Source organism: Marmota marmota, unplaced genomic scaffold (assembly GCF_001458135.2).
Source record: "Marmota marmota marmota unplaced genomic scaffold, marMar, whole genome shotgun sequence".
NCBI classification, from domain to species: Eukaryota; Metazoa; Chordata; class Mammalia; order Rodentia; family Sciuridae; genus Marmota; species Marmota marmota.
The window spans coordinates 4,493,011-4,519,647 of record NW_025999941.1 but is presented as its reverse complement, the minus strand read 5'-3'; the positions used below and the strand labels follow the sequence as shown (position 1 = coordinate 4,519,647).

Here is a 26,637-nt window from a genome sequence, read left to right as displayed (position 1 = left end):
AAGTAAATTTTATATGTGGAGAAATATATATAATAGTGAGCAGAGGAAGGAATTAGGGAACAACATATTCAATTAAATTTTCTTAAACACTAATATTTTTTAGGAGAAAGATGAATTTTCAAAGGATGCATTCCTTATATTAATCCATCATTAATATTAGTAATTTGAATTAGATTCTCAGGAGACATTTACTGTTAGAATCTGACATTTTTTTCAGTGTGTACTTCCTGTTTAGGTTATTGATGTTCCATAATTCTTGGGTTCTCTTGGTTCTAGAAGCAGTTACTTCCCCGCCGTTTAGATCTGTTCTCTTGTTGTATAGGTAGAATTCTTTGCCGCCCTAGTATTTCTTTTAGTTTTATGACTTTTTCCTCATATTATTCAAACAGTCTTTCATCTCTTGTAACTAGGAAATTCATTCTCATTAATTTAGTTTATTCAATTTTTTTCTCCCAAATTTATCAAACTGTGAAAAACTCATTATTTCTGAAGAGATTATTTTGAAATTAGCTGGGTCAGGTCAGGTTTGATGTAAGGAAAAGGATGATGCCCCTACTATACCCACCCACCTGCTTACTCAAAGCTTTGTAAGTGGGAGAGAGGTGAGGTGGGAGGAAAGGTGAGAGGAAGGAGGGACTGCCCATTCAGCTTATGTCTCATAAGCTTGGAATGCCTAGTAGACATAATAAATAAAGTCGAGGGCCAACTTGCTCGCAATTGAGGAAACAATTCATGAACATCTAAAATAGTCTGCTAATGGTTCCATTATTTTTAATTAGTTAAATCAAAGCATATTTAGTAAGAGCCTGTAATGTTGAACAAGCATTTTGTTTTGATGTGATTAAAAGGTTTTTTTCCTTTTTGCAGATGACAGCTTCCTTTAATACTGTTGCAATAGGATTAAGAGAAGTACGATTGACTCAGTAAACCTGCCATACTGGAGAACAGTCACATTAGAGAAGGGATGAAGGGAATGTGGAATATAAGATTATTCAGCCTCTTGCACTATGAATAACGAAAACTTTTGCTTTTAAACTAGGAATTCCTTACATCTTTTGGTCAAGAAAATTTAATACCCCTTGTTGGGTGAGAAATTTGGTGAAGCTAATGAGTTTCAGTAGTGAACCACTTACTCCCCACATCTGTTGAGAAAGTCTCTTTTTCAGCCTGGAAGAAGGAAAATAAGAAAATGGCCCCCGTCGGGAAGAAATGGTTGGGTATAAAGTAGTTTCTCCTTAAATTATTTATTTTTTTTGAAAATGTATTCTTTTTAGTATGTACAACACCAGGATATGCCCTGACATAACCACAAAAGCACGGAATACAACCTATTCCAGTTCAGTCCTCAGCACTACCCTTCCACTCCCTCCACCCCACTAATCCCTCTTCAGTCCATCCTTAAATTATTTATGATGGAAAAATATATTCTGGAGCTTGGCATTCAAATTTGTTACTGCCCAAATTCCAGTAATAACTTACCACCAAGAGCATCTTGTATGCTGAAGAAAATAGCCTAAAAGAAGTTAGCTCATACCATTCACCTAAGAAAGCAGTGGTTTTGTGGCATCAAATGAATGTGCTTTGTGAAACTATATTGATAATCTCTTTTATTTAGAGGAAAAATCCAAATAGCTGATTACGAATATTTGGAATAATTTTGACATCAAGCATTTTAAAAGACTTTAATATACATGTGTTATCAACAAAATTTTGAAGGAGAACAGATAAAGATAGTTAAAATACTTGACTTTTCCTGTTTGGTATTCAGGATAAATGATAAATTATATCTTAGGCTTTGTCTTTCTCTCTCTCTCTCTCTCTCTCTCTCTCTCTCTCTCTCTCTCTTTTGGTCATACATTATCATTTGTCATCAGAGAGCAAAGGAACAACTTGTATGTTCTTTATCTTCCCTTTTCCTCTGGCCTGTGTTCTTTGTCTTAGGAGCCCCTTGGAGACTCATAGTTTCCTCAGTAGGTTGCCTGGCAGTAGCTGGAGAATAAGATAGCTGTGCTATAAAAGGCTCTTCCTTCCATGGCCCAACCTTTTCCTGGTACTTAGCCCCTTTCTGTCTTTTATAACCTGGACATGCACAGGACACAGTCCCATTTTGTAAGGACATGCATCCTCTGTGTACCAGTGAATGGATCTTTTTAATGAGAGCCAGGTCTGAAGGGTCTTTTCAACCTTCTGGTCTGTCTACCTAACAAATAAATATAAGAATTAGTGATTTTCCTCAGTGGTAATGTAGTCTTAGCAGTTTGTTTTTGTTTTGGGACAAAACATGCTCTTCTGGTTATTTACAAACTGTATAACCTTGAACTTAGCCACATCAAACAGTGACTATGGATTCTGTGGGTTTGGCAGTTTGAACAGTATGTCAGAGATGGCTTGTCTCTGCTCCCTTGTGTCTGGGGTCTCAACTGATAAGATCCAAATGACTGGGGTGACTTAGACACCTGGGGCTTAGGCTGGAGGGTCCACTTCCAAGCTGGTTTTGTTTCTCACATATTAGGCACCCTTGCAGGGGTTAATGGGAAGATTGGGTTCATCTGGGACTGTCAATCAGAGTGCCTACCTGAGCCCTCTCCAACATGACAGTCCAAGGTATTTGAATGTCTCCCAGGTAGAAGTTGCATGGCTTCTTCTGATCTAGCCTTAGAAGTCACATTGAGTCACTTCCACTAATTCTTTTAGTTACAAGTGAATCACTGCCCAGCCAAGATTCATGGAGAGGGGAATGGGACCCTACTTCTAGATGAGGGAGAGGAAAGTTCACAATGAAGATCATGCAGGATGGGAGATATTATGGTAGTCATCTTGGAAACTTGTGCAAAAGGAAAACTGCAGACATCGATATTTTGATTCCATAATGCCAAATTTCCATTTTCTTATATGGATCACTCAAATGTCTAATTATTTGAAAATATAGCATTAGGTAGAAAAAATTGGGGTAAGTGCCTAAATATTCTCCTCTTCACCTGTGTGTGTTACCATCTGACATATGACTTTTTATAACTGTGTGAATCAAAGGAGGACTGTTTAGCATAGTCTTGGTTCATACCCTTAATCTGAAAAACTAAAATAAGACTATAAGATTGTGTCAGGTGAGTATAAGGACGAACAGATTGTCACCATAAACTTTACAATCGACAAGGCATTCAGCCAGGAAAATGAAAGGAGAGAAATGCTGAAACAATAGAGATTTTTGTGTGTTGAATGAAAATCTTATCATTTTAGTAGTTTGTTATTGAAAAATTGTATATTGATGACAGAGAAGACTTTATTAATCACAAAATTCAATTTTGAGTATCAGTGGTAAAACAGTTCCCTTCTTTTTCTGTTTTGTGATAGATCTCTCTTTATATATGAAAACAGTTAATTTTAGAAAATAGTAGAAAGACCCAAGAATTAGATAGGAAAATAATCTCTTTAGGTAATATATGAAAACTCTCCATATCTCTTAACACCTGTGCTGATCCTAAATGCTATTTGTATTCTAAATAGTATGCCACAGGGAGATGCATGTTGGGTTTGAGCATAAACATTGTTTTACCTTAACGGTGATGGTAATTGGGCAGAATTGTGTTCCAGAGGCCACAGAGTTATCATAATTTTCTGTACTGGAGGAAAAAGATTAAGCAAGCCCATATCACAAACTGGGTAAGTTACTTTGCCTGGCTGTCTCAGTTTCCTCATCTTTAAAGTATGGGGTTGAAATCCTTCCTAGTTATATCATTCACTGTGTTGCTCTTTGCACTTGCTTTGCACTGAAATAAAGCAATTCTAAGGCAGCTCAAAGTTAATATTAAATATACGAGTACAAGGGTCATTTAGTTAAGTCTCAGAGTGTTTATAAGTCCTCATCACTTTATACTTGGCAACATATATAAACTGGTATTAACTAACCCCAAAAGTTAAACAGAAATACCTTAGGAAAATTCTGGATGAAGTAAGTCATTAAAAAAGACATTGACAGATATATTAAATTTAGAGCATTTACAAATGATAATACTTTAGAAATTTTTTATTTAAATTTGCTAGGTTTATTCATTTGAATCCAAAACCTAAATTTATTTCTTTGAAACCAAAATTTGAATCACTAAATAAAAATTTAATAGGAAACAGTGCAATTGAAGTTTCAACATTTGTTATATTTTTCTGAGCAGTACCTTTGAATACTAATAGCTAGCTTGAAGTCTAGGCATTGCATTATTTTTATAGTGTTTGGTTATAAGATTCTAGGAATTTTGCCCAAGTTTCCAATTTATTGGTGTAATGTTCATCATATTTTCTTGCTTATTTTCATTCCACTGCATATGTAGTTATGTCCCTGTTTTCATTATTGGTATTGTTTATTTGTATTTTTTTCTCAATTAGGTGTGCCAGAGGTATATCAGTTTCACAAGCTTTTTAAGAACCCACTTGTGACTTTGTTGACATTCTGTATTGCTGTATTGTAGTCCATTTCAATTTCATCAATTCCTGGTTTTGTCTTTATTATTTTCTTTGGCCTTATTATTTCATGGGTTTTTTGTTGTTGCTTGTTTCATTGCTTTTTCTAAAGTTTTACAGTTGTATATTTAGCCCTTCAATATTTTGCCTTCCTTCAGGGTATAAATTTCACAGTTCATAGCTGCCTTACAAGAAATGTGTACTTTTTTGACTGACCTTTTCTGGAGTCTGGTTGAAGGGAATCTTTTTTCCTGAAAGTGCTTTCCTCAGAACAAGAAAATCTTGAGGGGAGCTGTAATCCCAGTGCCCGGAAGACTGAGGCAGGAAGACCATGAGTTCAAAGCCAGCCTCAGCAACAGCATGGCACTAAGCAACTCAGTGAGACCCTGTCTCTAAAAAAAAGTGCAAAATAAGGCTAGGGATGTGACTCAGAGTCAAGTGCCTCTGAGTTCAATCCCTGGGTATCCTCCCCCCACCCCCCCCCCAAAAAAAAGAAAAAAGTAAAAGAAAGTTGCCTTAGGAAGTAGTGCACATGAGAACTGTTATCAAAACAGTTCTGTGACTATGGACTTTGGAATAGTCTTTTCTGGAAGCTGTGGGGCCATAATTAGTAAAGCAGTTAAAATTCAAGCAAATTATAAAATAATGAATGCCCATATTTGCACCATAGATATACATTTGTCTAGAACTTAGTCACCAGAATATACCCTTGTTAGTCCAATTCCCCCCCCCGTCACTGCCTCTGAGGGCACGTGAAAATCAGGCAGAGATCCTATGTACTTTTTAAATTAATTGAAATAATTTGTCCATAATCTTTTGTTAATGATGCCATTTATGGTTTAGTTACTTTATCATCTGTAGATGTCTTCCACAGGCAGCCTATGAATGTGGTAACTTAAATCACTGGATTATGGATTCTAGATTTTGGAGAGGCCTGTTGGTTAGAAGACAGTGAGGCTTTTATTGATTGAGTGGCTTTATAATATCGTTTAACTTTTTAATGTTGCATGTATTATATAAAATGCTAAGCTTGATATGTTTTTCTTATTTTGTAGATGATATGATAATGCATTAGCATTATATTAACTGCTAAGTTTATTCTTCATAAATGTGTTATTTTTTGCTTGCTATGATAAGATGCTAGATTAATTGAGAACCTGAATAACTGGAAAATCAGCAAAAAGTTGAAAACTAGTGAGGAAGAGAAAGTGAATGAGAGAGAGCAAGAGAGCAAATGCTTTAAGCCCCAGGAGAGGCTGCTGCATCCTGGCTTGGCTGTGGAGGAGGTAGAGAGGGCTGGCCTCTAGGGAGGGCAGGAAGGGAAAAGCTTGTGTGTTGTTTTTATTTATTTTAAAAACAGATTCTCTTCTCATTTAATAGGAAGCCATCCATTTTCTCAAATATGTTTGTATTTGTGTGTGTGTGTGTGTGTGTGTGTGTGTAAAATAATCACTACTGAGAATACAATTAAATATTTTGCGTATTAATTCTTGAGCACCAACCACAATTTAAACATTTGTTTTGGTAATCCCACATTTATAATTTTTATTTGTCTTTGACCTTTGGAAGAACTTGTGTGTGGTGGCTGACATTACATTTTACCTTTAATTAAAGTTTGAATTAGGAATTTTATTCAGATGAACAGAATAGCAAGGCCATTTTTAAAAAGGTGTTTAATATTTTCACTTAAAATAATCCTATTTATGGGGCTGGGGATGTGACTCAAGCGGTAGTGCGCTCGCCTGGCAGGCACGGGGCGCTGAGTTCGATCCTCAGCACTACATAAAAAAAATAAAATAAGGAAGTTGTGTCCACTGAAAACTAAAAAATAAATATTAAAAATTCTCTCTCTCTCTCTCTAAAAAAAAAAATAATAATCCTATTTTTCCTTTGGTGCTAGGGATTAACCCAGGCCCTTATATATAGTAGGCAAGTGCTCTACAAGCCTCAGTCCTTTAAAACATCTTTAGATGTTACATGCTTAATTTGTGGGCCTATCCCACATAGTAAGTTGTCCCAGAGGGCAAGGGGCAAGGACTTCTTCTTAACTGTGTATTTATAGCAACAAATACTTGCTCTATGCTAGGTAGAGGAAGAGACTGGCCAGACATTCTTAGTTACATCTTTTAAAATGGTTTATTCCAAATTAAATTTGACTTTGAAGAGAATCTTTTAAATAACCAGTGACAAGTAGATAGTTTGGTTTTAATTTATTCATCTGCCTTCTCCATCTAAGGTATCTGTCTCTATCTATATTTATATATTTATCTCAAATATAGTGAGCAAGGGGTCAGGGGAATGATGATACATTAGTGACTTACTTGCTTAATTGTGCACCAGGCACTTGGAGAACTGTGAGTTGGTGAATCTCACACCCATTCTTGACAAGCTAATAGAACATCTAGTAAAGGGTAAAATCACTGAACACTTGAGCTGGGAAGAATCTTTTGAGGAAAGCAACATCCGGATATTCCTATAGTGGATCCTATTTCACTAGGCTTTCAGCATTCCTCAAAGGCTGGGTCAGGATGAGGAAGAGAAAAACAGGAGATGTGCTGTGCTGCCTATGTCTTAGAAAAATGTGAAATAGAATTATGGCAGACTTTGAGAAAGCAAAGTTATAAATGTCCAGAATATTGCCTCTTCATTTTCATATACAAATGCAAGATACTTTTTAAAGATAGGTTAAATCACTTTAGCATCTTTGCTGCTGCCCCATTTCTTTTAATAAGGTAAATATCAAGGAAGAATTTGATTATGAAGGGTCCAAGTAGAACTATTCTCTAAGTAAGGACACAGGAAGTATAAAGATAATTGTGTGGAGGAATTTCATCCAAAAAACTGGAAGCTGTGGGGAAAAGAATGTTGAAGATGCTTTGATTTTAATAGATTGGTTGAGTTAGGCTTATTTTTAGCAGAACAACAACAAAAGACAGGAAAGAAGAAAAATGTTGCATGCAACTATTTAAAAAGAATGTGATACCACAAAAGCTATTTTTAATCTATGTCAGGGTAGGAAGAAAATTTAAACTTTTTAATGGTTATGAACTTTTAAAACAAATTCCTATGAAGCAGAATCTTTACTGCTCGAGAAATTTGGCCCTACAGTTTTTTTTTTAATGTTAAAACTTATTCAGGAAGAATTTTAGTATTCAGATTTCAGCCCTGTGATTGAGAGTTTGTAATAGAAATGTTCAGAAGAGCCTATTTTAAGCATGTGATGTCCCTCAAAGTTTTAAAACAATTCTGAAATTCTGTAAAGCTCTAAAAATGGTAACTTTAAAGATCTGAAATCTCTTCATGCTTTTTAACTAGAAGGAACCTTCTTTGATAATGATTATATCCTTTAACTCTCATGAAAGATTGCTTTCTTTATTAAAATAAATCATTTCCAAGATCTCATTATTATACTATCAGTTGCTTTCGAGGGGACCTATCCATATATTTGTTTATAGTTTTTAAAAAAGAGCTCAGGGGCTCAGCTTGTGGCTCAGTGGTAGAGTGCTTTCCAGGCATGTGTGAAACACTGGGTTTGATTCTCAGCACCACATATAAATAAATAAATGTCCATTAACAACTAAAAAAATTCTAAAAAAAGAGGACTCAGAAATGATGATAATAGGTGCCTATTAAACATATCCTGTTAGGTGTGCTTATGTCAATATACCAAACATAATTGGCATAGGGCAAGTAATGTATCTGTAAATGGGCACAAAATCCTTTGCTAGTCCATCATAATTAAAATTAAAATGCTATGCTTTAAGAGAAAAAGTCATTTCCTCAAAGAGGAGTAATCAAAGTATAAGGTTCAATAAAGGACAGCCCTGCTCCACTTGCCCTACATCAAAGCTTCTGTTAATATTTATGACAAAGCAAAAAGCTTCTGGAGGCAAAAATTAGTCTAGACAACCCTAATTTTCCTACCAATACTCATTATAAAAGTGAAAACTCATTAAAGAAAACAATATCCCTTCTATAATAAATATTGAAATTATAGCAAACTTATTTTTAAGGATGAATTTAAAAGATTATTAATTGTTAGAAAACATTTCAAATATCAAAATTAGCTCACCTCTCCCTATTCCACCAACCAGTGATTAAAATGTGATTTATGTTGGACTTCTCCATAAGACAGGGGATAAAAGACTACAACATCCACAATAGGATTCTCAGCCTTTTGTATGCTACTAGAGAGATAAGGCAGAGACCTTGGTCCACAACAGTGGCTGATCGCCACCCTTTGATTTGAGGGTGGAGTTGGGCAGGAGAGTGTCATGTCAGATGATCTGGCAGTAAAGAGTGGGAAAGACCAGGGAGGCAGTAGCGGATAGCTATAAAAGGAGCATAAGAGCAGAATCTTAAAGGCCAGGCTGCTCAGATGAAGGCCTGAATTTCTGCCTACCATTTCCCCCTTTCATCTTGAGGATCCTTAGCATATGTTCTGTTAATCTCACCACAGCTCACTGGACTTTTATTCATTCACAAGGCATTCTATTCTATTAGATTCTATGTTGGTAACCCACAAATTTCTTAGACTCTGTTCAATTTTCTTCATTCCTTTTTCTTTCTGCTTCACAGACGGGATAATCTCAACTGACCTATCTTTAGATATTCTGATTCTTCTGCATGTTCAAATCTGCTGTTGAGCCCTCTAGTGAAATTTTCATTTCAGTTATTATACTTTTTAACTCAGAATTTCTGTTTGGCTCCTTTTTTAAAAAATCACTTTTATCTATTTATTGATATTCTCTATTTGATGTGGCATCATTCTTGACATGATATTCTTTAGTTATTTGTACATGATTTCCTTTGAGCATATATAAACTAGTTAATTTGAAGTCTTTGTTTAGTAAGTCTAATGTTTAGGCTTCCTTAGGTGTAGCTCTTATTAATTGTCTTTTCTCCTGAGCATGAGTCATACATTCTTGTTTCATTACATGCCACATAATCTTTTATTGAAAACTGGACACTTTTAATTTACTATAGCAACTCTGTAAACCAGCTCTCCCTCCTCACCAGAGTTTCTTTCAGTGCATTGCTTTTTGTTTGGCTTATGACTTAGCTGGGCTGTTTTGTGAGTCTGTATTGTCTTGTCATATAAGGCCATTGAAGCCTCTTCCTTGGCAATCAGATAGTGATTTCCATAAATAGATGGGGAAATAAAAGCAAAAACACCATCTTTCCAGTTGGATTCTGTGTGTGTGTGTGTGTGTGTGTGTGTGTGTACATGATTTAACACTTAGCCAGGCAGTTTACAACTCTTAGTCTTCACTTCCTGTTTATGAAGAGCCTGAAGGTCAGCCAGAGATGAAAGTTTAAAGTTATTTCAGGTCTTTCCTGGGCATGTGCTCAGCTCTAGCATATTAAATTGCTCTACAACCTATAGTCAGCCTGTTTGTGTCAGTTCAGGGTTGTTGGCCCCCAAAATGAGAACAATAGATTTTACCCTCAACTCTGTAAAGGTTGCTGCTGTTTCCAGAAGCAGTGTGAAAGGCAGTTTACCAGCATTGTTTAGTATAAGTCATTGATTGGGAGTAACTGATATGCCTGAAGCAAGTATTTTTTTTTTGGGGGGGGGTATTAACATATGCCTCTAGGTCAGAACTTAAAATTTTACTCACTTTACTTCATTTATGTGTAAATCTATACAATACAAGGATGAGTTTTTTGTTGTTATTTGGCTTGGTTTTTTATTAGATGTGAAATGACTCAAGTCAATATGTCTAACCAAAATATCCACTTAAAATTCCAGAATCCTATTGGCATATATATATATTAGCCAACTCAAGTTATAAACATGTGCTTTATGGTTCATTTTCTTTAATGCAACTGTCCAACATGATTTTTTTATTGAGGTATTATTCACATACCATAAAATTTACCTTTTAAAGAACACAATTCATTATTTTTTATTATATTCACAGTTGTACGACCATCAACACTATCTAATTCCAGAACATTTTCATCTCTTTAAAAAGAAGCATCTTGCTCATTAGCAGTAACTTCAAACCCCTGACAACCACTAATATATTTTCTCTCTGAATTTGCCTGTTCTGAACATTTCATATAAATGGATTTTTACAATGTATGGCCTTCTTTCACTGACTTTGAACTGACTTCATTCACTCTTCTTACTGTTTTAAAGGTCTATCTATGTTGTACTTTAATCTTTTTGTGGTTGAATAATATTCCATTGTAGGGTATACCACAGTCTATTCATTCATAAGTTAATGAACATGCATGTTATTTTCATTCTTTTGGGTATTACAAGCAAAGCTACTACAAACATTTGTGCCTAATTTTTTGTTTGGACATATGTTTTCATTCTACGCAATTCCTGAAAGTGTTGATGGGTTATGTCGTAGCTCTAAATAGCCAGATAGTTTTCTAAAGCAGTTCATTCTGCTTAGAAGGTGACTGTTTCTAGTTCACAAAGCAAAGGAGTGGGCCTTATAAGTTCACACTTGTATAAATGATAGATATATTTTAAATGCTACAATTTTCAGGGAAAATGTCTGCATGAAAATAGTAAAAAAAAAAAAAATTTTCTTTTGATCCTTCTCCCCAGGGCTTCTTTGTATTACCTACTGATTCTTCATGATAGCTGGCATTTCTGCTTAATCAGCTTTAATTTGTTCTTATACAAACAAAAAGAGACCTGTCATTCATAATCATAAGTAGGCAGATTCAACAGCTGGCTCTGCCACTTCCTAGCATTGTGACTTCGAGGAATAAATGCCTTTCTTGAAAAACCTTAGCTTCCTCCTCTATAAAATGGGATTAATAATAATGCCTACTTCCAAGTGTTCTTGTAAGTATGGGAATGAGATCATGTAGGAAAAACACGCATCTGGCACTTCCAAGTGCTCAATAAGCTTTAACTATTATTATCATTATTATTACTTTTATGTCATTTTTTAACTGCAAGAATTTGCTTTGGAAAAATGAATAATGTTTTAAAGTACAGTGATACTACTTAGAAATGAAACTTATTTTAATATAGCAATTATTTTGCTTTAACATATCAATCATATTTTTAACTTAGCAAACAAAGTCATTTACAATAAAAAACTTTTTTTAAGGTGGAGAAATAATAGGGTAGCTATAAAATCAACTTGAAATTATTGTTTGGTAGTTATTCATTATATCCTTAATAAGTGTTAAATTAAAACATTTTTTTCCTTTTCTTCTTCCCCAAGGCAAATGAAATTTTGAACAATTTTTTAAGTTAAAATGAAATGTTTAAAAAATCATTATTCCTCTTAGCACTTCTTATAAATTATTATTTAAGGAAGAACTGGGTGAACTCTTCACAGAATGTTTGCAAAACATTTGATTGCACAATATGGTGTCAACTGTCACATTTCCCTTTAATTTTGTTTGCTTTTTTTTTTTATAGCTAGTGACCAAATAAAGTGAAAATTTTCCAGTTGTATTTTTCACATGCTATAGTGCTACAAATATATAGCAAATAAAATATTGACAACAAAATGCAAAATTTAAGCATATGAAATAAATAACTGAAGACAAAAATGAAAATAGCTCTGACTATTAGTAGACATAATGATCAAACATTTTTTGTTAGAGTAAAAAGAGTGCATCCTTGCTCTGTCTTTGTTCTAAATAGGATGTTCCATTGTCTACATCTGGATCATCTTGTTACAATTTTTATGACTTGGTGGTATCTGAAGTTTTAAAGCTGTAAGGGATTCTGATAATAAAGCTTGGTCTGGCACAGGGTTTCTCAACCTAGGCACCCTTGATATTTTGAGTTGATCTTTCTTTGTTGTGTGAGCTTTGTTAGAATATTGAGCAATATCTCTGGCCTCTCCTCATTAGACATCAGTAGCCTCTTCCCCATATATACCATGAGAACCACTGCTCAAATGTTTGTCAAAGTGTGCACCCCTTGGAACACCACTCAAACTTAAGGGAGTCTGGGGTCCCCAAGGAAGAGAAGATTTTGTGTTCAAGTAAGTTTGGGAAACCCTTATCTAAACAACATGTTGTTAGAACTTGTAATGTACTACTTGTTATGAATTGCCAAGGGGAGAATATGCAGCACGTCCCAACTTATTTGACCACAGTTCCTCTTTTAAAGGGCAGCTTGCAGGGTGGATACCTTTCCATTCCCCCTTTTCAGCTCCATCATTTTCCAAATGGGGAAATGGAGATCTAAGGATGTGATGTGATCAGCCAGAGGCTGCACTACCTAATTTTATAATTGCCAAGGAAGCACCTACCTCATATCACTAGCTCCTGCATTAAGCACTGAGAAGACAATGACAGTTGACAGGATAGGCAAAGACCTGGTAACTACAACAGTGTGGTTAGTGCTAGGAGGGAGGCACTCCTAGATGCTGAGAGAGCACTCAGGAAGAACGCTTAGCTTGAATTAGGTTAAGGAGCTGAATCTGTGTTGGACATGTTGAAGTGGAGGCATCTGTTGGAGGTATCAAGTGTGGGTGACAGACTGGCATAAGGGGCCAATTTTGTGTTATATTGCATAATAATTGAGGAAGGGACTGGATGATAGCATCGCAGGGATGAGAAGCCAAGGATGCAGCTGTGGGAACATCAATATTTACGGATACACAGAGGAAGAGCAGACCTAGAAGGAGATAGAGCCAGGTGAAGGGCCCAGTGTGATGCTGCAGAAAGGAAGCTGTAAGCTGTAGTGGTTGAGGGCTTGGGCTGCGGAGCTGCAGGTGTGTTCAGACCCTGCATGCCTAGCTCACAGGCTGTGTGGCATTGGCCACATGTTACCTTATTTCTCAAAGGCCAGATTTATGAAAGGGGAGAATTTATAAAATTGGAGGATCTACTTCTTCAACTTGTGAAGCCTAGCTAAAGTATGAAAGTATGGAGTCCTGTGCTTGGCATAGAAAGAGTGCTTGATAAATATTGGGTGATGTTATTATTACCAAATAAAACAAGGACTCAGAAACACTTAGTGGAAGGTGTAGATAACCTTGGCAGTGGAAGGATGGTTCAAGGAGTGAGTAGGAGGTGCAGCAGTAGAGCCTGTGAGTTTAGAAATTTTCTCAGTTGTGAATGGGATGGGGAGGACTGTTGCTGGAGAGTTGGAGTTTGAGGACAGGTTTAAAGGGAAACAGCAGGAGAGACTTAGGCAAGAGTGCCGAGGGTCAGAAGCCAAGAGAGATGGAAACGGTGAAGCAGAAGCTCATAAGAGCAAAGAGACAGAGATGCCTAGGAAAACAAGGCACTTGGAGAGGTAGGCAGGAGGCGATCAGAGTCGGGAACTAGGGAAGAAACTCCTTTGAACTAAGAACTTGCCTTAGAGCGTGTACAGACTGCTGGAATTGAGATTTGTAGGTTCCTGAAAGTCAGGGTTTAGTGAACCATTCTGACATTCTCTCTATAAAAATAATGAATTTTCAAATCCTCGAAAGACAAGGAAAGAGAAGAGTCTCCTGAGAAGACAGGCAAGAATCAGAGCATCTTCATAAAGTTATGAAATACCTTGTGAGTCACTTTGGAATTCAGACTCACTCTACAGTCATTCTTAACATTAAAAAAAAAAAAGCCCTCAAACCTAACTGTTTTGAACTATAGCCATTGTCTCTTATTTTGATTTCTATGTACATAGATGTATATGCCAGCATTTCCTCCTTCTTTGCTAGCCATTGATAGATTGTTTTTCTGACTAGTGATAACAGACCCTTCCTCTTTCCCAATCTCCTTTACTGACCAGGAGGAATTTCCACCATCCTAAAATACTGGAGGTCTGGGGAAGCAGAGTCCTTCTGAAACTTGAAGAATGCTCTCCCTTCCCCGATGTAGGCACTGTCTGAACTAGGAAGGCTGTCTGCATGAATTTAAAAAAGAGCATGGGCAGACCGCTGATGTGTTGATACTGTGTGTGGCTGACAAGTAACCTGAGCTCCTTGGGCGTAATGGACTTTTCCTTCGATTAAGTACGGCATGTCACCTCCTCAGGCTCTCAGAGACTCTGCAGAAGGCAGAAGCCTCTCGACACACACACACACACACACACACACACACACCAAAAAAAAATACTGTGGGAAGTGACTTGCCCAGGGATGCAGAAGAATCATGTGACACTTAATTTAGAATGTCATTTGTCTGGCCAAAATTTGCCTGGTGTGTCTTCTGTCTTGGGACCTCGAAGAGAACTCTTCTACAGTAAATGTTCCTAGTTTATTTCCTTTTCTTTTAGTCCAAAAAAATATATAATGTGGGTGAGAATATGCTTTTGATTATTTCTCCATTAACTTGAGGAACTTCGGTTCCTATTTTTGTTCCCCTCATCTTGAAGACAGGCAAGATTTCATGAGTAGATGGAAGAACACCCAAATTTGAGGGAATGCTCCAACAACATAAATACTTGTGGCTGAGAGAAAACAATGGCCCTCCCTCGACTACTGCGGGGAAGATCTAATATTGTGAACAGCTGTGTTTGAGAGTTTCCTAATTGTTATTTATTCTATCTGTAGATCTACAGTCCCACAAATGTATGAATAGGACCTTTGCTGATCATATCTCTGTGTTTTGATCAGAACTCTGCTACAAATAAAAGAGCTGTAGTGCATTGTTTTCTTAAACTCCTGGGGCTTTACCACAATTCACTGATTTTTTTTTTCCTTTGATACAGCCTTCTTCAGCTTCTGTTCCTTTCTAAGAAATTGAACCAAGAGTAGTAAACAAGAGATACTTTGGTGAACTTCCTTGGGGACTACTCAAATCTGTGGACCCTGTCATCTCTCCTAAACCCAAGTCACTTATTTTCTTGGGCCTTATGGAAGGAACTCTTCTACAGGTGCCTGAGATTCAGTGTGTTCCAAATGCCTTTCATGATTTTCTCCTGAATTCTGTTTTTTCTTTATGGCCTCCCAAGAAACCTGGGAACCATCTTTATCTCCTTGTTAGCTTACCTCCAGTGGCCATGGGGTTACTTCATTTTCTGAGATGGCCGTTTAGGGTGGTCAGTCTCTACTGGTTCCTCTATAAATGCAGCCGTCCCCAGCCCAAGAAGATGAATTCACCACTTCCTCTAGATTGTCATTTACTTTTCTACTCTACAAGTCATGAAAAATTGTTTGGTAATTTTTTGTTTTCAGGTCTGGTTCTTCTGCTAGATGATGAGATCTTGAAAGTAAGAACCCAGTTGGTATTTAGATCCATGTCTGGCACATATGTAAGCAGAAGTATTGGCTAAATTAAATTGACTTGAAACTGGAAAAAGATATGTGGAATAGAAAAGGAGCCATTAAGTAACCAGTATTATCTTTTGTTTGATCTCTTTTTAGCATTTTATTTATCTGTTCCCTCTTGTTTTTCTTACTTAGGGGATAAAAACACATGAAAAAATCTGTTCCTCTAAAAATAATTTTAAAATTACTTTTAGGGGATAGGGTAGTCTGGTTGCATTGTCAGTGTTCTGTCTAAATGCGATTTAATTAATTCTTATTGACATAAAGAAACAGAAAAGAAAATCTCACAAATATTGTTTATGGAGAAAAGGAACTGGAGTCTGAGGGGCCAGTTCCAGTTTGATTCTTGCCACTTAATTACCTGATTGAACCCAGGCAAGTATCCAGTACTGGATATTAATGCATTTTACACAGTGAAGACATAGAGTAAATTCTAATGTAGAATAAGTTGTTTTGTAGGTTGAATGTTTGTGTCCTTCCTTCCCCACCATTCATATGCTGCAATCTAATCCAAAGTATGATGATTCGTAAATCAATCATGAGAGTGGAGCTTTGGTGAAAGGGATTAGTATTCTTGTAAGAAGAAGTCTCATAACTAGCTTACTCTCTTTTCACTATGTGAGGATTCACGGAGAAGGTAGTTGTCTCCAACATGGAAGAACGCCCTCACTAGAATTCAACCACACTAGTACACTGTACCTTGGAACCCCCAACTGTGAGAAACATATTTCTGTTGTTTAAAACATCCAGTCTGTAGTTATAGCCATCAAAACTTAAAGAGCTCTCAGTTAATGTTTAGTTGAACCTGAACTTAGATATATCTGATAAACCTAGATTTGAAAATTATTCTTCTAAGTGGTTTATGTAGTATCAATTATAATCATATGTGAGGTCTCAAGACTAAGTTTTCAGTATCTTTATTTCAGCTTAGTAATTTTTTTTGGTAATAACTTATGAATATTATTTCAATTGATGGCTCCATGAGACAACTGGGCTGAATCTTTCATTTTCACTTAATTTTTTTTGAATATTCATTATTATTCTCCAATGTTTTGGATAATAATGAATTAAGGGTACCCTTTAAAAAATTAATGATTAGATTTAACAGCTTTGTTTTAGAGGTAATTTATTTTCATCAAGGGATTAGAACAAGAAGTAGGATTTTCATAGTTTCATAGTTATTTTGTTAGGAATTCTGCAGAATTTGCTCTCTGCATTGTAATTCTCCTTAAGGAAAGGTCCTTCTCTCCACAGTCAGAAGCTGGCTTTCCTGGGGAGCATGATGCATGATACCCAGTCAGTGCTAGCAAACATAGGAGCTCCAGAGCCTATTATGTGTCTTTAAGATGTAGGAAAAATAAACCTCAGGCATGAATTTTAACTTAGTTGTGGATGGAGCCTGGAAGCCAGTACTAATTAAGAGGAAAACAGCCCCACCCTCTCAGTCCTGCCATGATGGCTGAGCCAAGTCAAAGAGAAAGAAAAAGCCCATCAGAGTGAAGGTTTTCTCTCTTTTATTTCTTCTTTTTGTTTTCTTTAGTCCCTCCCTTAATTTTTTATAGTAATATGAGCCATGAAATTAGAATTTATAGTTAGTATTTTGTTCTGCACAAATTCATAGCTTTGCTTTTCCTTTAAAGCTGATTCCAGCACCACTTTCAGAAAAGAAACTGTCCTAGTTTCACATTGCCTCTAAGAAAATGAAATGTACTTAAGTATAGTTAAACAGCAGGCGTATATTGTAGAGTGGCTGCTGCTCTGGACATTGGGGTGAAGGACTGAGAAAGAGGAGCAAAGTTGGCCCAAGAGAGGAGGCAGCAGTCCCCCAGTGAGATACTGGAAATCACCTAACAGGGAATATGGCACTACTGCTGCCATTGGGCACCTTCATTCAAGAGTTTTCAATTTCCAATTTCCAAAAGAGTTCAATTTCCAATTCTGAAATTGTAGGGTTTTTGTTTTGTTTTTGGAGGGAGGAGGAGAGTAGCCTTTGTGCTTTATATCTAAACAGTTTTGTCAAACATTTATACCTGTTTACTTACATAAAAATCAAAATATGCGATTATTGAGATATGTAGTGTACTAATAAGGCTGGATGGCAGATTATACAGGAGATGTCTTCCTCTTCATTCTAATTATTTCAATTGATGGCTCCATGAGACAACTGGGCTGAATCATTTTCACTTAATTTTTTTTTTAATATTCATTATTCTTCTCCAATGTTTTGGATAATAATGAATTAAGGGTACCTTTTAAAAAAATTAATGATTAGATTTAACAGCTTTGTTTTAGAGCCACCTAGCTTCCCTCCCCCACAAGACAGAGTCAATGCATAAGCCAGGATATGTATGCATGGGCCTGCTTTTTTTTTTTGGGGGGGGAGGGGTAGGTACTGGGGATTGAACCCAGGGATGCTTAACCACTGAGCCACATCCCCAGCTCTTTTAAAAAATATTTTATTTAGAGACTGGGTCTCACTGAGTTGCTAAGTGCCTTGCTAAGTTGCTGATACTGGCTTTGAACTGGAAGTGATCCTCCTGCCTCAGCCTCCTGAGCCACTGGGATTACAAGTGTCTGCCACCACGCCCAATTTGCGCCTGCGTTTTATACCAATGACAGCATATCATAATAATTGTCCAGCACTTCACTTTCTTCTTTTTTTTTAACCTTACATTACTTCCTGATGCTTTTTAAGACAGTACATAACTGAGTTTCTCATTCTTAGGGCAGCACAGTACTCCATTGTATGTTTGAATGATTTACTTAACTAGTTTCCTCTTGAGGAAGATTTAGATCGCTTTCTATCTTTGATTATTACTAAAAGTGCTAGACTAAAGGAACTATTTTTAAAATTCCCTTCTTAGTTTGTGAAAGTAGACCTATAATGTACTCTGTTGATAGGATATATAATTTGCCCAAGATAAAAGAACAAAGAGAACCATGTAGGATCTCTGCTTCTAAAACAAAGAAAAATCACATCCATAAGACTTAAAGGAGGGGATGAGGTTGTGGCTCAGTGGTAGAGCGCTTGCCTAGTATGTGTGAGGCCCTGGGTTGGATCCCCCATAACACATAAAAATGAACAAATAAAATAAAGGTATTGTGTCCATCTACAGCTAAAAAAATATTAAGAAAAAAAGACTTAAAGGAGAACCAACAAAGATAAAAGAATCATTAAAACTGTCTATAAAATGGATAACTTCAATACATCAGGCAACTGCCCCCCCCCCCAAAAAAAAAAAATGTTCTGTGGTACAGGATAGTTGGATATGTCATGTGTAAAGGAAATGTGATTGGTGGTGTGGACTCAAGGGGACTCTGTGTAAGAACAAGGGAAGGAGCTGGCTATTGGGCTTACTAAGAATTTTATGTCCTCTGAGAAGACCACCAGTGAGAAAGCTGACCTGAGATGCCTATAAACTAATGACTCACAGCTAAACGCCTCATTCTAATGTAGTGTGGTCAGTGCTGTGAGTTTTGGATAAGTGCAATGTGCAGTGGACAATAGGTACCTAGCTGCTACATCTCCCTAAAAAGGCTGACCTCAGGGAGAGCCTACTAAGCTGAGCACCGAAGAATGTGTTTTGAGGAGGGTAGGTAGGAAAGGGTGGAATAGTGTGAGAAGCCATGTTCTAGGATAGGGAATAGCAGTGCATCCAGAGACCAGTGCAGCCTCTTTGAGGATCTTCAAGTGTGTCTGTGTGTGGGGTGGGGAGATGAGGCTTGCAAGGTTATTAAGGGTCAGGAGAGCCATACCTCTCCCCAAGCATTAAGAAGTTTAAATTTAAAGCTGTGGGAGGCTGTTAGAGGTGTTTTTTTTTTTTTTTTTTTTTTTTTTTTTTACCAGGGATATGAAGTTATCTGACTTCTGTTTTTAATATTTCACCCTGCCAGGTGGAAAATGAACTAGAAAGGGATATGACATTATTTAGGAAACTGTTTCGGTAATCCAGGTGAGAAGTGATTGTGACCTGCATTGATAATGATAATGAGGGTGGAGAAGTAGGAGTTGAAGAGCCCTTGAGGCTTCGGACTCATCAGGGTGTAGTGGTTGTGAGATTCCAGTGTAGAGGCAAAGAGACAGCCCTCTCATTGCTCAACTTTAACAAAACCATATAAGCAGTGGATTATTCATGCATCTTTATGAACCTCTCCATTATTTCTTTTGGATAAATGCTGGAATGAAATTGCTGAGTCAAAGGAAATAGATTTTTGAAATTTTTTAATAATGTAATCAGAATGCCTCCAGAAAGGCTAATGTATCACTTTTACATGTCTACTAGCAATTAGGACTCTGCTTCAAGCTTACTGTTATTGCTATGAATTGACACTAATTTGATACGCAGAAAGTACATCTTTTTTGATGTTTTAATTTGCATTTCTGTATATTCTGGTTTGGTTGAAGTTCTTCATGTTTATTGACTATATTTCTATGAATTGTATATTTCTAGGATTTTTTGTTGCTTATTTTTCTTTTGAGATGTTTTGTTTTCTTGATTTCTAATTGTTTAGTCCTTTGTTTTTTCTATTTGTTGGAGCATTTCTCTAGCTTGTTATTTTGTTTACTTTTTTTTTAAACTTAGGGAATACTATAACACTGAATTGTATCCCCAGCCCTTTTTATTTTTACACTTTTTTTATTTTGAGACAGTCTCCGTAAATTGCTGAGGCTGGTCTTGAACTTGCAATCCTTCTGCCTCACCTTCTCAAGAAAGTGGGATTACAGATGTGTGTCACAACATCTGACTTACTTTTGCTTATGTTATTTTATTGATCAGAAAGTTTTTTTAATGTAATAAAATGTTTTTCTCAGGATTTTTGCCTTTAGAGTCAAGAAAGTTCTTTCTCAACCCCAAGTTGTATAAATTTTGGGATTTATATAAGTATTTACATTTATTTCCATTTTTTACCTTTAAATCTTTAATTTTTTAGACTTTTTAAAAATACAAAGTATGTTTTATGAAAAGTACTTTTTTTTTTAGTTTCCAATAGTTTAAAAAAAGGTAAAAAGTATATATTTTTTGTGAACCCCAAATCAGGACAACTTGGTATAATGAGTTTTATGCAATTTGTGTGAAGGAGACAGTCTTTGAAATTAAATGTGAAAATATTAGAATTTTGGAGGCATTACTAGTTAAACATAGTCAAAAGAATAGAATGTTTGAAATCTGGAGTTTATGAGAAAATCCAGGTCATAAAACATTGCCAATGGTTTGTGTGGTTGCAACTTAAAGTTCAAAATTATCCTTCTGCTTTGAAATATAATTAACATTGAAATAACTTTTCAGGTCCATGGTAGCTATAATCTTGGTCCTTTTGGAAGATTCTTTTCTATACAGAACATACAAGATGACCATTGGTGGTACCAATCAGAACAAGACCAAAGATGGTAGAGTCTTGACCCAAAGCCTCACAATGACTTAAGGAATCTTAGGAAATAAAATGCCACACTCACTGACATTTATCATTTGACAGCAAGATAAACATTTTCTAAACATTTAGAAAAATTTTAGGTACCTAGTGGAAGTTTATTTATTTATTTTTTAAATCATAGAGCTTGATTGGGTTTTCCTGAGAGAAAGCATTGCCCTGTTTTGCCTGTTTATGAGAAATTTTAGAGATTGAAGCCTAATGATAGGACTGTTTTTATGAGCTTGGCTCAGAGGGGCTGTGTTGTCCACATTTAGCATGTACCATTGGCTCTGAGTGAGACCTTGGTTCCTAGTAAACGCTGTTTGTAAGAGTGAGGTGGGGTTGGGTGGCTTTCAGGCCACCCAGAATGCCATGTGTATCTGTTTGATAAACTCTGTGGTTCATCTGTTCTGTGTTTTTGCAGGCTAGTTAAAAAAAAAAAAAAAAAAAAAAGGTGGAAAGAAATAAAAGCAAACAAGCAATCATGATGTGTTAAATGTTTATCTTTTTACTTGAATGTTTGGAAAGTTGAAGTGTAATTTCACTCCTGAAAGAACAAAAAGTTGTATTTTCAGGGGGGCATAGGTTTATTTTTTAAGGCGGTGGGCTAACCATGAAAGTGAATATATGACTTTGTAAATACATTTTTCTCATTGGGCTATTTTTTTCAAAAAGCAAGGCTGTAATTGCCTACTCTTGGCATACAGAGATCAGGAAAATATGGATGTTGGTAGTCATTTTTTTTTTTCTTAAATGGCATGGGTTTTCTGATGTTGTCCAGGTGTGAGTATTAACCCTTAAATCTTATCTTTATGGCCCAGGAGTTTTTAGCCTCAGCATCATTGACATTTTGGGCTGAATAATTCTTAGTGGTGTGGGTCTGACCTTTGTTATTATAGGATGTTTCGTGACATTACATTACCGGTCTCTACCCACCAGATGCAGTGAATCTTCACCCCAGCTCAGGCAATTAAAAAATGCCCCCAGATATTGCCAGATGTCCCCTTGAGGGCAACCACTGATATGATCAATGCAGAAGAGGTAAGATTGGTCAGCTCAGAAGTTATGTTTGACTTTTAAATATATGGTCTACTCTCAAGTCAGATAGTAGTCTTCAAGGTAAGAATAGACTGCTAGAAGGAACACCTTAACTAAACTTCAATTAAATTTCATAGCACTCAGAGTCACTAACCAAATTTGTTGTATTGAAAATGAAACCAGTGAACTGAGACCTAAGGACATGCTGAGAGTCTGGGAGGTGATTTTCTAGAAATAGTGTTCTCAATTCATACCAGGTGAAGGGCAGGAATCACATGGTACTTCTGTGGTGAATCGGTTATGGTCATTACGTTTAGCCGTTTGCCCTGCTAATGGCCTTAACCAAAGGACAGGAAGCTTCCTTCCTAAGATGTTCATCTGCCCTTCTCAACTGTGCTGGCCTCACAAGATTTGCTGGCTGTGGCCTTCTATGGACAGTTGACCGATTCAGATGAAACACCCACCTGCTGTGGAAAATCTGGAAAATAAACCAAAGCCTGTAACTAAACCCTTGCTTGACTGCATGTTTTAATGACTACAAGTTATACACTTGACTAGAAATTAGTGGTGTGTGTTTTTCTTGCATATGGTTCACTGTTGCTCTTTTTAAAAGATGCCTCCTTTCATTAACACTGACAGTACAGATCAAACAGAAACTGAAACAGCCATGTCCCAGACAGTCTCTAGCAGTGGATGTTGTACTTGCATTAATTTTGGATAACAGGTTATGGTTTAAAATTGAATTTTTAAATAATGCAATAGAAATTGCTTATGAGAAGTTGGTTTGAAAGGTAGTAATTGAGGTGTAATTTGATGTTCCGTGTTCAAATGTACTTGTCTTACATAATTTTTAGTACTACTTTCAAGCACAAAACTGCCAATATAATACAACATAATGCAATGTTAATTCATTGTTAAATGTACTTTTACTAATTAACTGGAGTGAAATATAAATCTTCTGCCAAAAACATTGCCTTGCTTATACAGGACAAACAGTTAATCATGTTTGGATCTGTTTTTTTAAAAGTTTTGATGATTTTACAAAGCTTTTGGATAATTAGATTAAGATGAACTGTTTCTGTGCTTTAATTCATTTTTAAAGGACTATAAAATAATAATTAGAACTTAGATTTATAGTCAACTTCCAGTGATCATTTCAATAATCACTGTGTACAGGGGGAAGAGAAGGTATTATAGAAACAGAAAAAGCATTTGGAAAGAAATACAAGAAGCCTCAGCTCTCTTTACCCTCTGTCTAACTTGTAGCAGGAGTGGACCAGCCTGTGGGAGGGGGAACCAAAGCCACAGCTTGAGAAAGCAATCCACTTGTGATGATCGTTTATTAAGATTTTTTTTTTCTAACAGATTTTGATTGAAGCTTGTTTGAATACATTTCCCAATGAAACCGGGAATTAATAACCCATTTTTTGGTTGTACATATAGTGCAAAGTAGCATTTAGAAGCATTGTCTCAGCATACTGGGATTTGTCATAGCTGGATTCCTTCTTGGAAATACCTGGAGCAATGAAACGTCTTTTGGACTTCTTCTCCCTGACCCCTTTCTCCTTTTGTGGTGTCCTACCCAGACACACTTGAGTTCTTTAAATCAAGGATTCCCATTCAGTTTACAGCTTCCATATTTGTTCTATTCTGTTTATTGTGTCCATGTTTGTTCTGGAAACAAACACTGTCATTCCCAAAATTAGAGCAAAATAATTCAGAAACATGAGGAAAAAATATACAAGTGTTTATGGGAGGATATTAGTTTTATTTCTAATTTTTGAAATTTACCCACTAGCTATATGTTTCCCTGAATCATCTTATCTTATCTTTGCCTAAATATATACATTTCTAGGAATATTGTGAATCCCTGTTTTATGTTGTAGCTTCCTAAAATCAACTGAGGCCCACAGATACCTGTGGGCATGCTGGGAGTATAATTCCACTGTAGGTAGCTGAGGGTGAATGGGTGGTCTCTCACACTTGCTTGTCGTATTTTTTGGTAAGGCAAGAGTCTAACAGTTGTTGGGATTTGAATGGATCCAAACCAGTAGTGTTTAGTCTTCTAGAGCTTCTATGTCTGTGCTGATTTAGAAACATATAAATCTTTAGCCTGTGGAGTTTTTTCCTTAAATGCTTATTTTAGAAAAGTCTGTTGGTTGAATTTATTGGTACATGAAACTAATGAGGCCAGTGTTGTGAGTTTGAGCCCTGCTTCTAACACTTGGCCAGATTTCATGATTACATTGTTCTGCTTCAAAAGAGGTGGTCTTCATGGTGGGCAGATCCAAAGAGAGCATTTTTATTCCACAGTTACTTGTGGAGGTCTCTTCTTCTGGGCAGACGTTGGTAAACAAGACAGACCACAAATACATAAAAAATGAGGAAGCTATCAAATGCTGCATGCAGAGTATTCAAACTAGGCAAAACAATCAAAAAGTAAATTTTTTCTGGAATAAAATCAATAAATATGGAGTAGGCCTCAGCACAACAAAAATGATAATAGAGTTGTAGAGCCTCTGAATGCCCAAAAGTCCAGAGTCTCATTCTTTTCACATGACTCAGAATATTAGAGACAGCTTTCATTGGGGTGATACTTTTTGTTATTTTCACTCCATTTGTTTTCCTGCAAATTAACACATTCAGAAAACTTCAACAAAATGTTTGCTTCCAGGACAGTATGGAAGAAGAAGAAACAGAGAAGCTATTCCCATCTGGGGGGCTTGGGGAAGCAGAGGGAATAACCTAGAAGCAGGTTGTGAGTGGTACCTGATGTCTTCAAATCTACAAGAAAAAGGTTATCCTATAAACAAACAAATGAAAAGCCACATTTGCATTCAAAATCCTAAATGAATATGGTTTGGAGGAGACCACAGAAGATAAGAAAAGGATTTGTTAAGTGACAGGAAGACAGGGAATGACTGGATTACTATCTTTTGCAAAATACCTAGGCAGCACCCTCCTTCCTTTCCCTGAACCGCAGTGGCTGAGATGTCCATTCAGTAGACCAGAAGCTGCATCTGAGATCTGGCCCTTGCCCATCTGCATTGTCCCTTTTAACTCAGCTTCTGAAAGTATTTGCTGCTCACATCCAAAAGCAGTCCTCTCCCTCTGTTTAGTGTCCTTCTTGTCATTTTTATTGAAGGAAAGGTCAATTCTTCCCCCACCTTCTTCTTACCATCACTCTTCCCGTGTCCCCACAATGATGTCATATTGTGCTTGCTTTTGCAAAGGCCACAACTAAGTTCCATGCTGTAAAATTGGGTTCATTTAAAATTGGCCTTGGCATGAGATTGATGAGACTTGAATCTTGGTTCTGCTACAAAACTAATTGAGTTACATCAGGTAAGTTATTCTGTAAGCCTCACATTATAAAATAGGATGAAATCACTTCTTTTGTTATAAAGATCAAATGTGATAAAATATGTAACATACATAATATAATATATAATGCACTTAGCATGGTACCAGCTTACAAGAAATGCTTCAGGAGGGATGGCTGCTGCTCCTCCTTCAATGATGTTCTTGTGGTCCCTGCCTCCAGGTCTGCTTTAGATTTTGAAGGCTTGCGGGCCTGGCCATGCTGAAGACCCTTGGCTTTCACATCTGTACTCTGTAAGTTTGCTTCCCACCCTGTCAGTGGCTTTCTATCTCTTTCCAACATCCTTGTCCTTTCTTGCTCCTGAGAGGAGGGAGCTCCCATGGGTTCAGTCTTTTGCCTCATGTTTTTCTTACCACTTTTCCATCCGTATTCACAGTTTTAACTACCTTCTGTGTGCTTGGGACTCTCAAAATTTATCTCTCTTGCCTGCTGACATACCACTGGGATCCCCCTGTCCCCTTTACTTATGATATGTTAAAAATATCATCACTTCTCAATTCTACTGTTGCATTAGCCTCTTACCTAATCTTTTTTCCTTCCTTTTTTTGCCTTCCTTCATTTTAGCTACCACATATCTAGAGTGGTTTTGGGAAAAGGTAGATCAGGTGATTCTCTGTGATAAATTCTTTAGCCAAGTGCCAGGCTCCTCCCCCAGACCCTGCCCCTATAGTGCTGGCCACAGCACCTCTTTGTGACACTCAGGACCCCTCTTCTGGATCATCTCTACTCACAACTCTGTTTGTCAGCGCCCCTGCATCACAGGTCAGCTCTGGAAGTATCCCATGCCAGTGGATCTGCTGAGCGCACTGCATGCTTTTGCTGGGCCTGGAACATCTTTTCTCCTTTCTTCACTTGGCTCACTTTTATTCCTCTCAGCCCAGACTTCATCTCCAAAAGGCACTCTCTGAATCTGGGCAGCTTCAGGGTCCCTCTGTTCTCCCATGGCACCATGTCTATTTCTCAGTCTGTAATTGTGATCCATTTTTTGAATATTTTTAAAATTTATTTTTTAGTTGTAGTTAGACACAATACCTTTATTTTATTTATTTATTTTTCTGTGGTACTGAGGATCGAACCCAGGGCCTCGCATGTGCTGGGTGAGTGCTCTACTGCTGAGACACAACCCCAGCTTGTTATCCATGTTTTAAAAAAAAAAAA

General features: G+C 36.7%; 1 protein-coding gene across 2 annotated transcripts in view; it reads left to right on the top strand.

Annotated features, from left to right (window-relative positions):
* Plcl2 (phospholipase C like 2) overlaps positions 1 to 26,637 on the top strand; it is a 198,472-nt gene that overhangs the window by 36,076 nt on the left and 135,759 nt on the right. Inside the window, exon 1 of one of the 2 annotated variants that reach the window (XM_048801031.1) lies at positions 22,081 to 22,100. The exons of the other annotated variant lie outside the window; for it this stretch is intronic. Within the exon in view, the coding sequence (XP_048656988.1) occupies positions 22,083 to 22,100 (18 nt within the window). The 5' untranslated portion in view covers positions 22,081 to 22,082. Of the gene's footprint in view, positions 1 to 22,080; positions 22,101 to 26,637 lie in introns of those variants that run through there. 2 annotated transcript variants of the gene reach the window in all.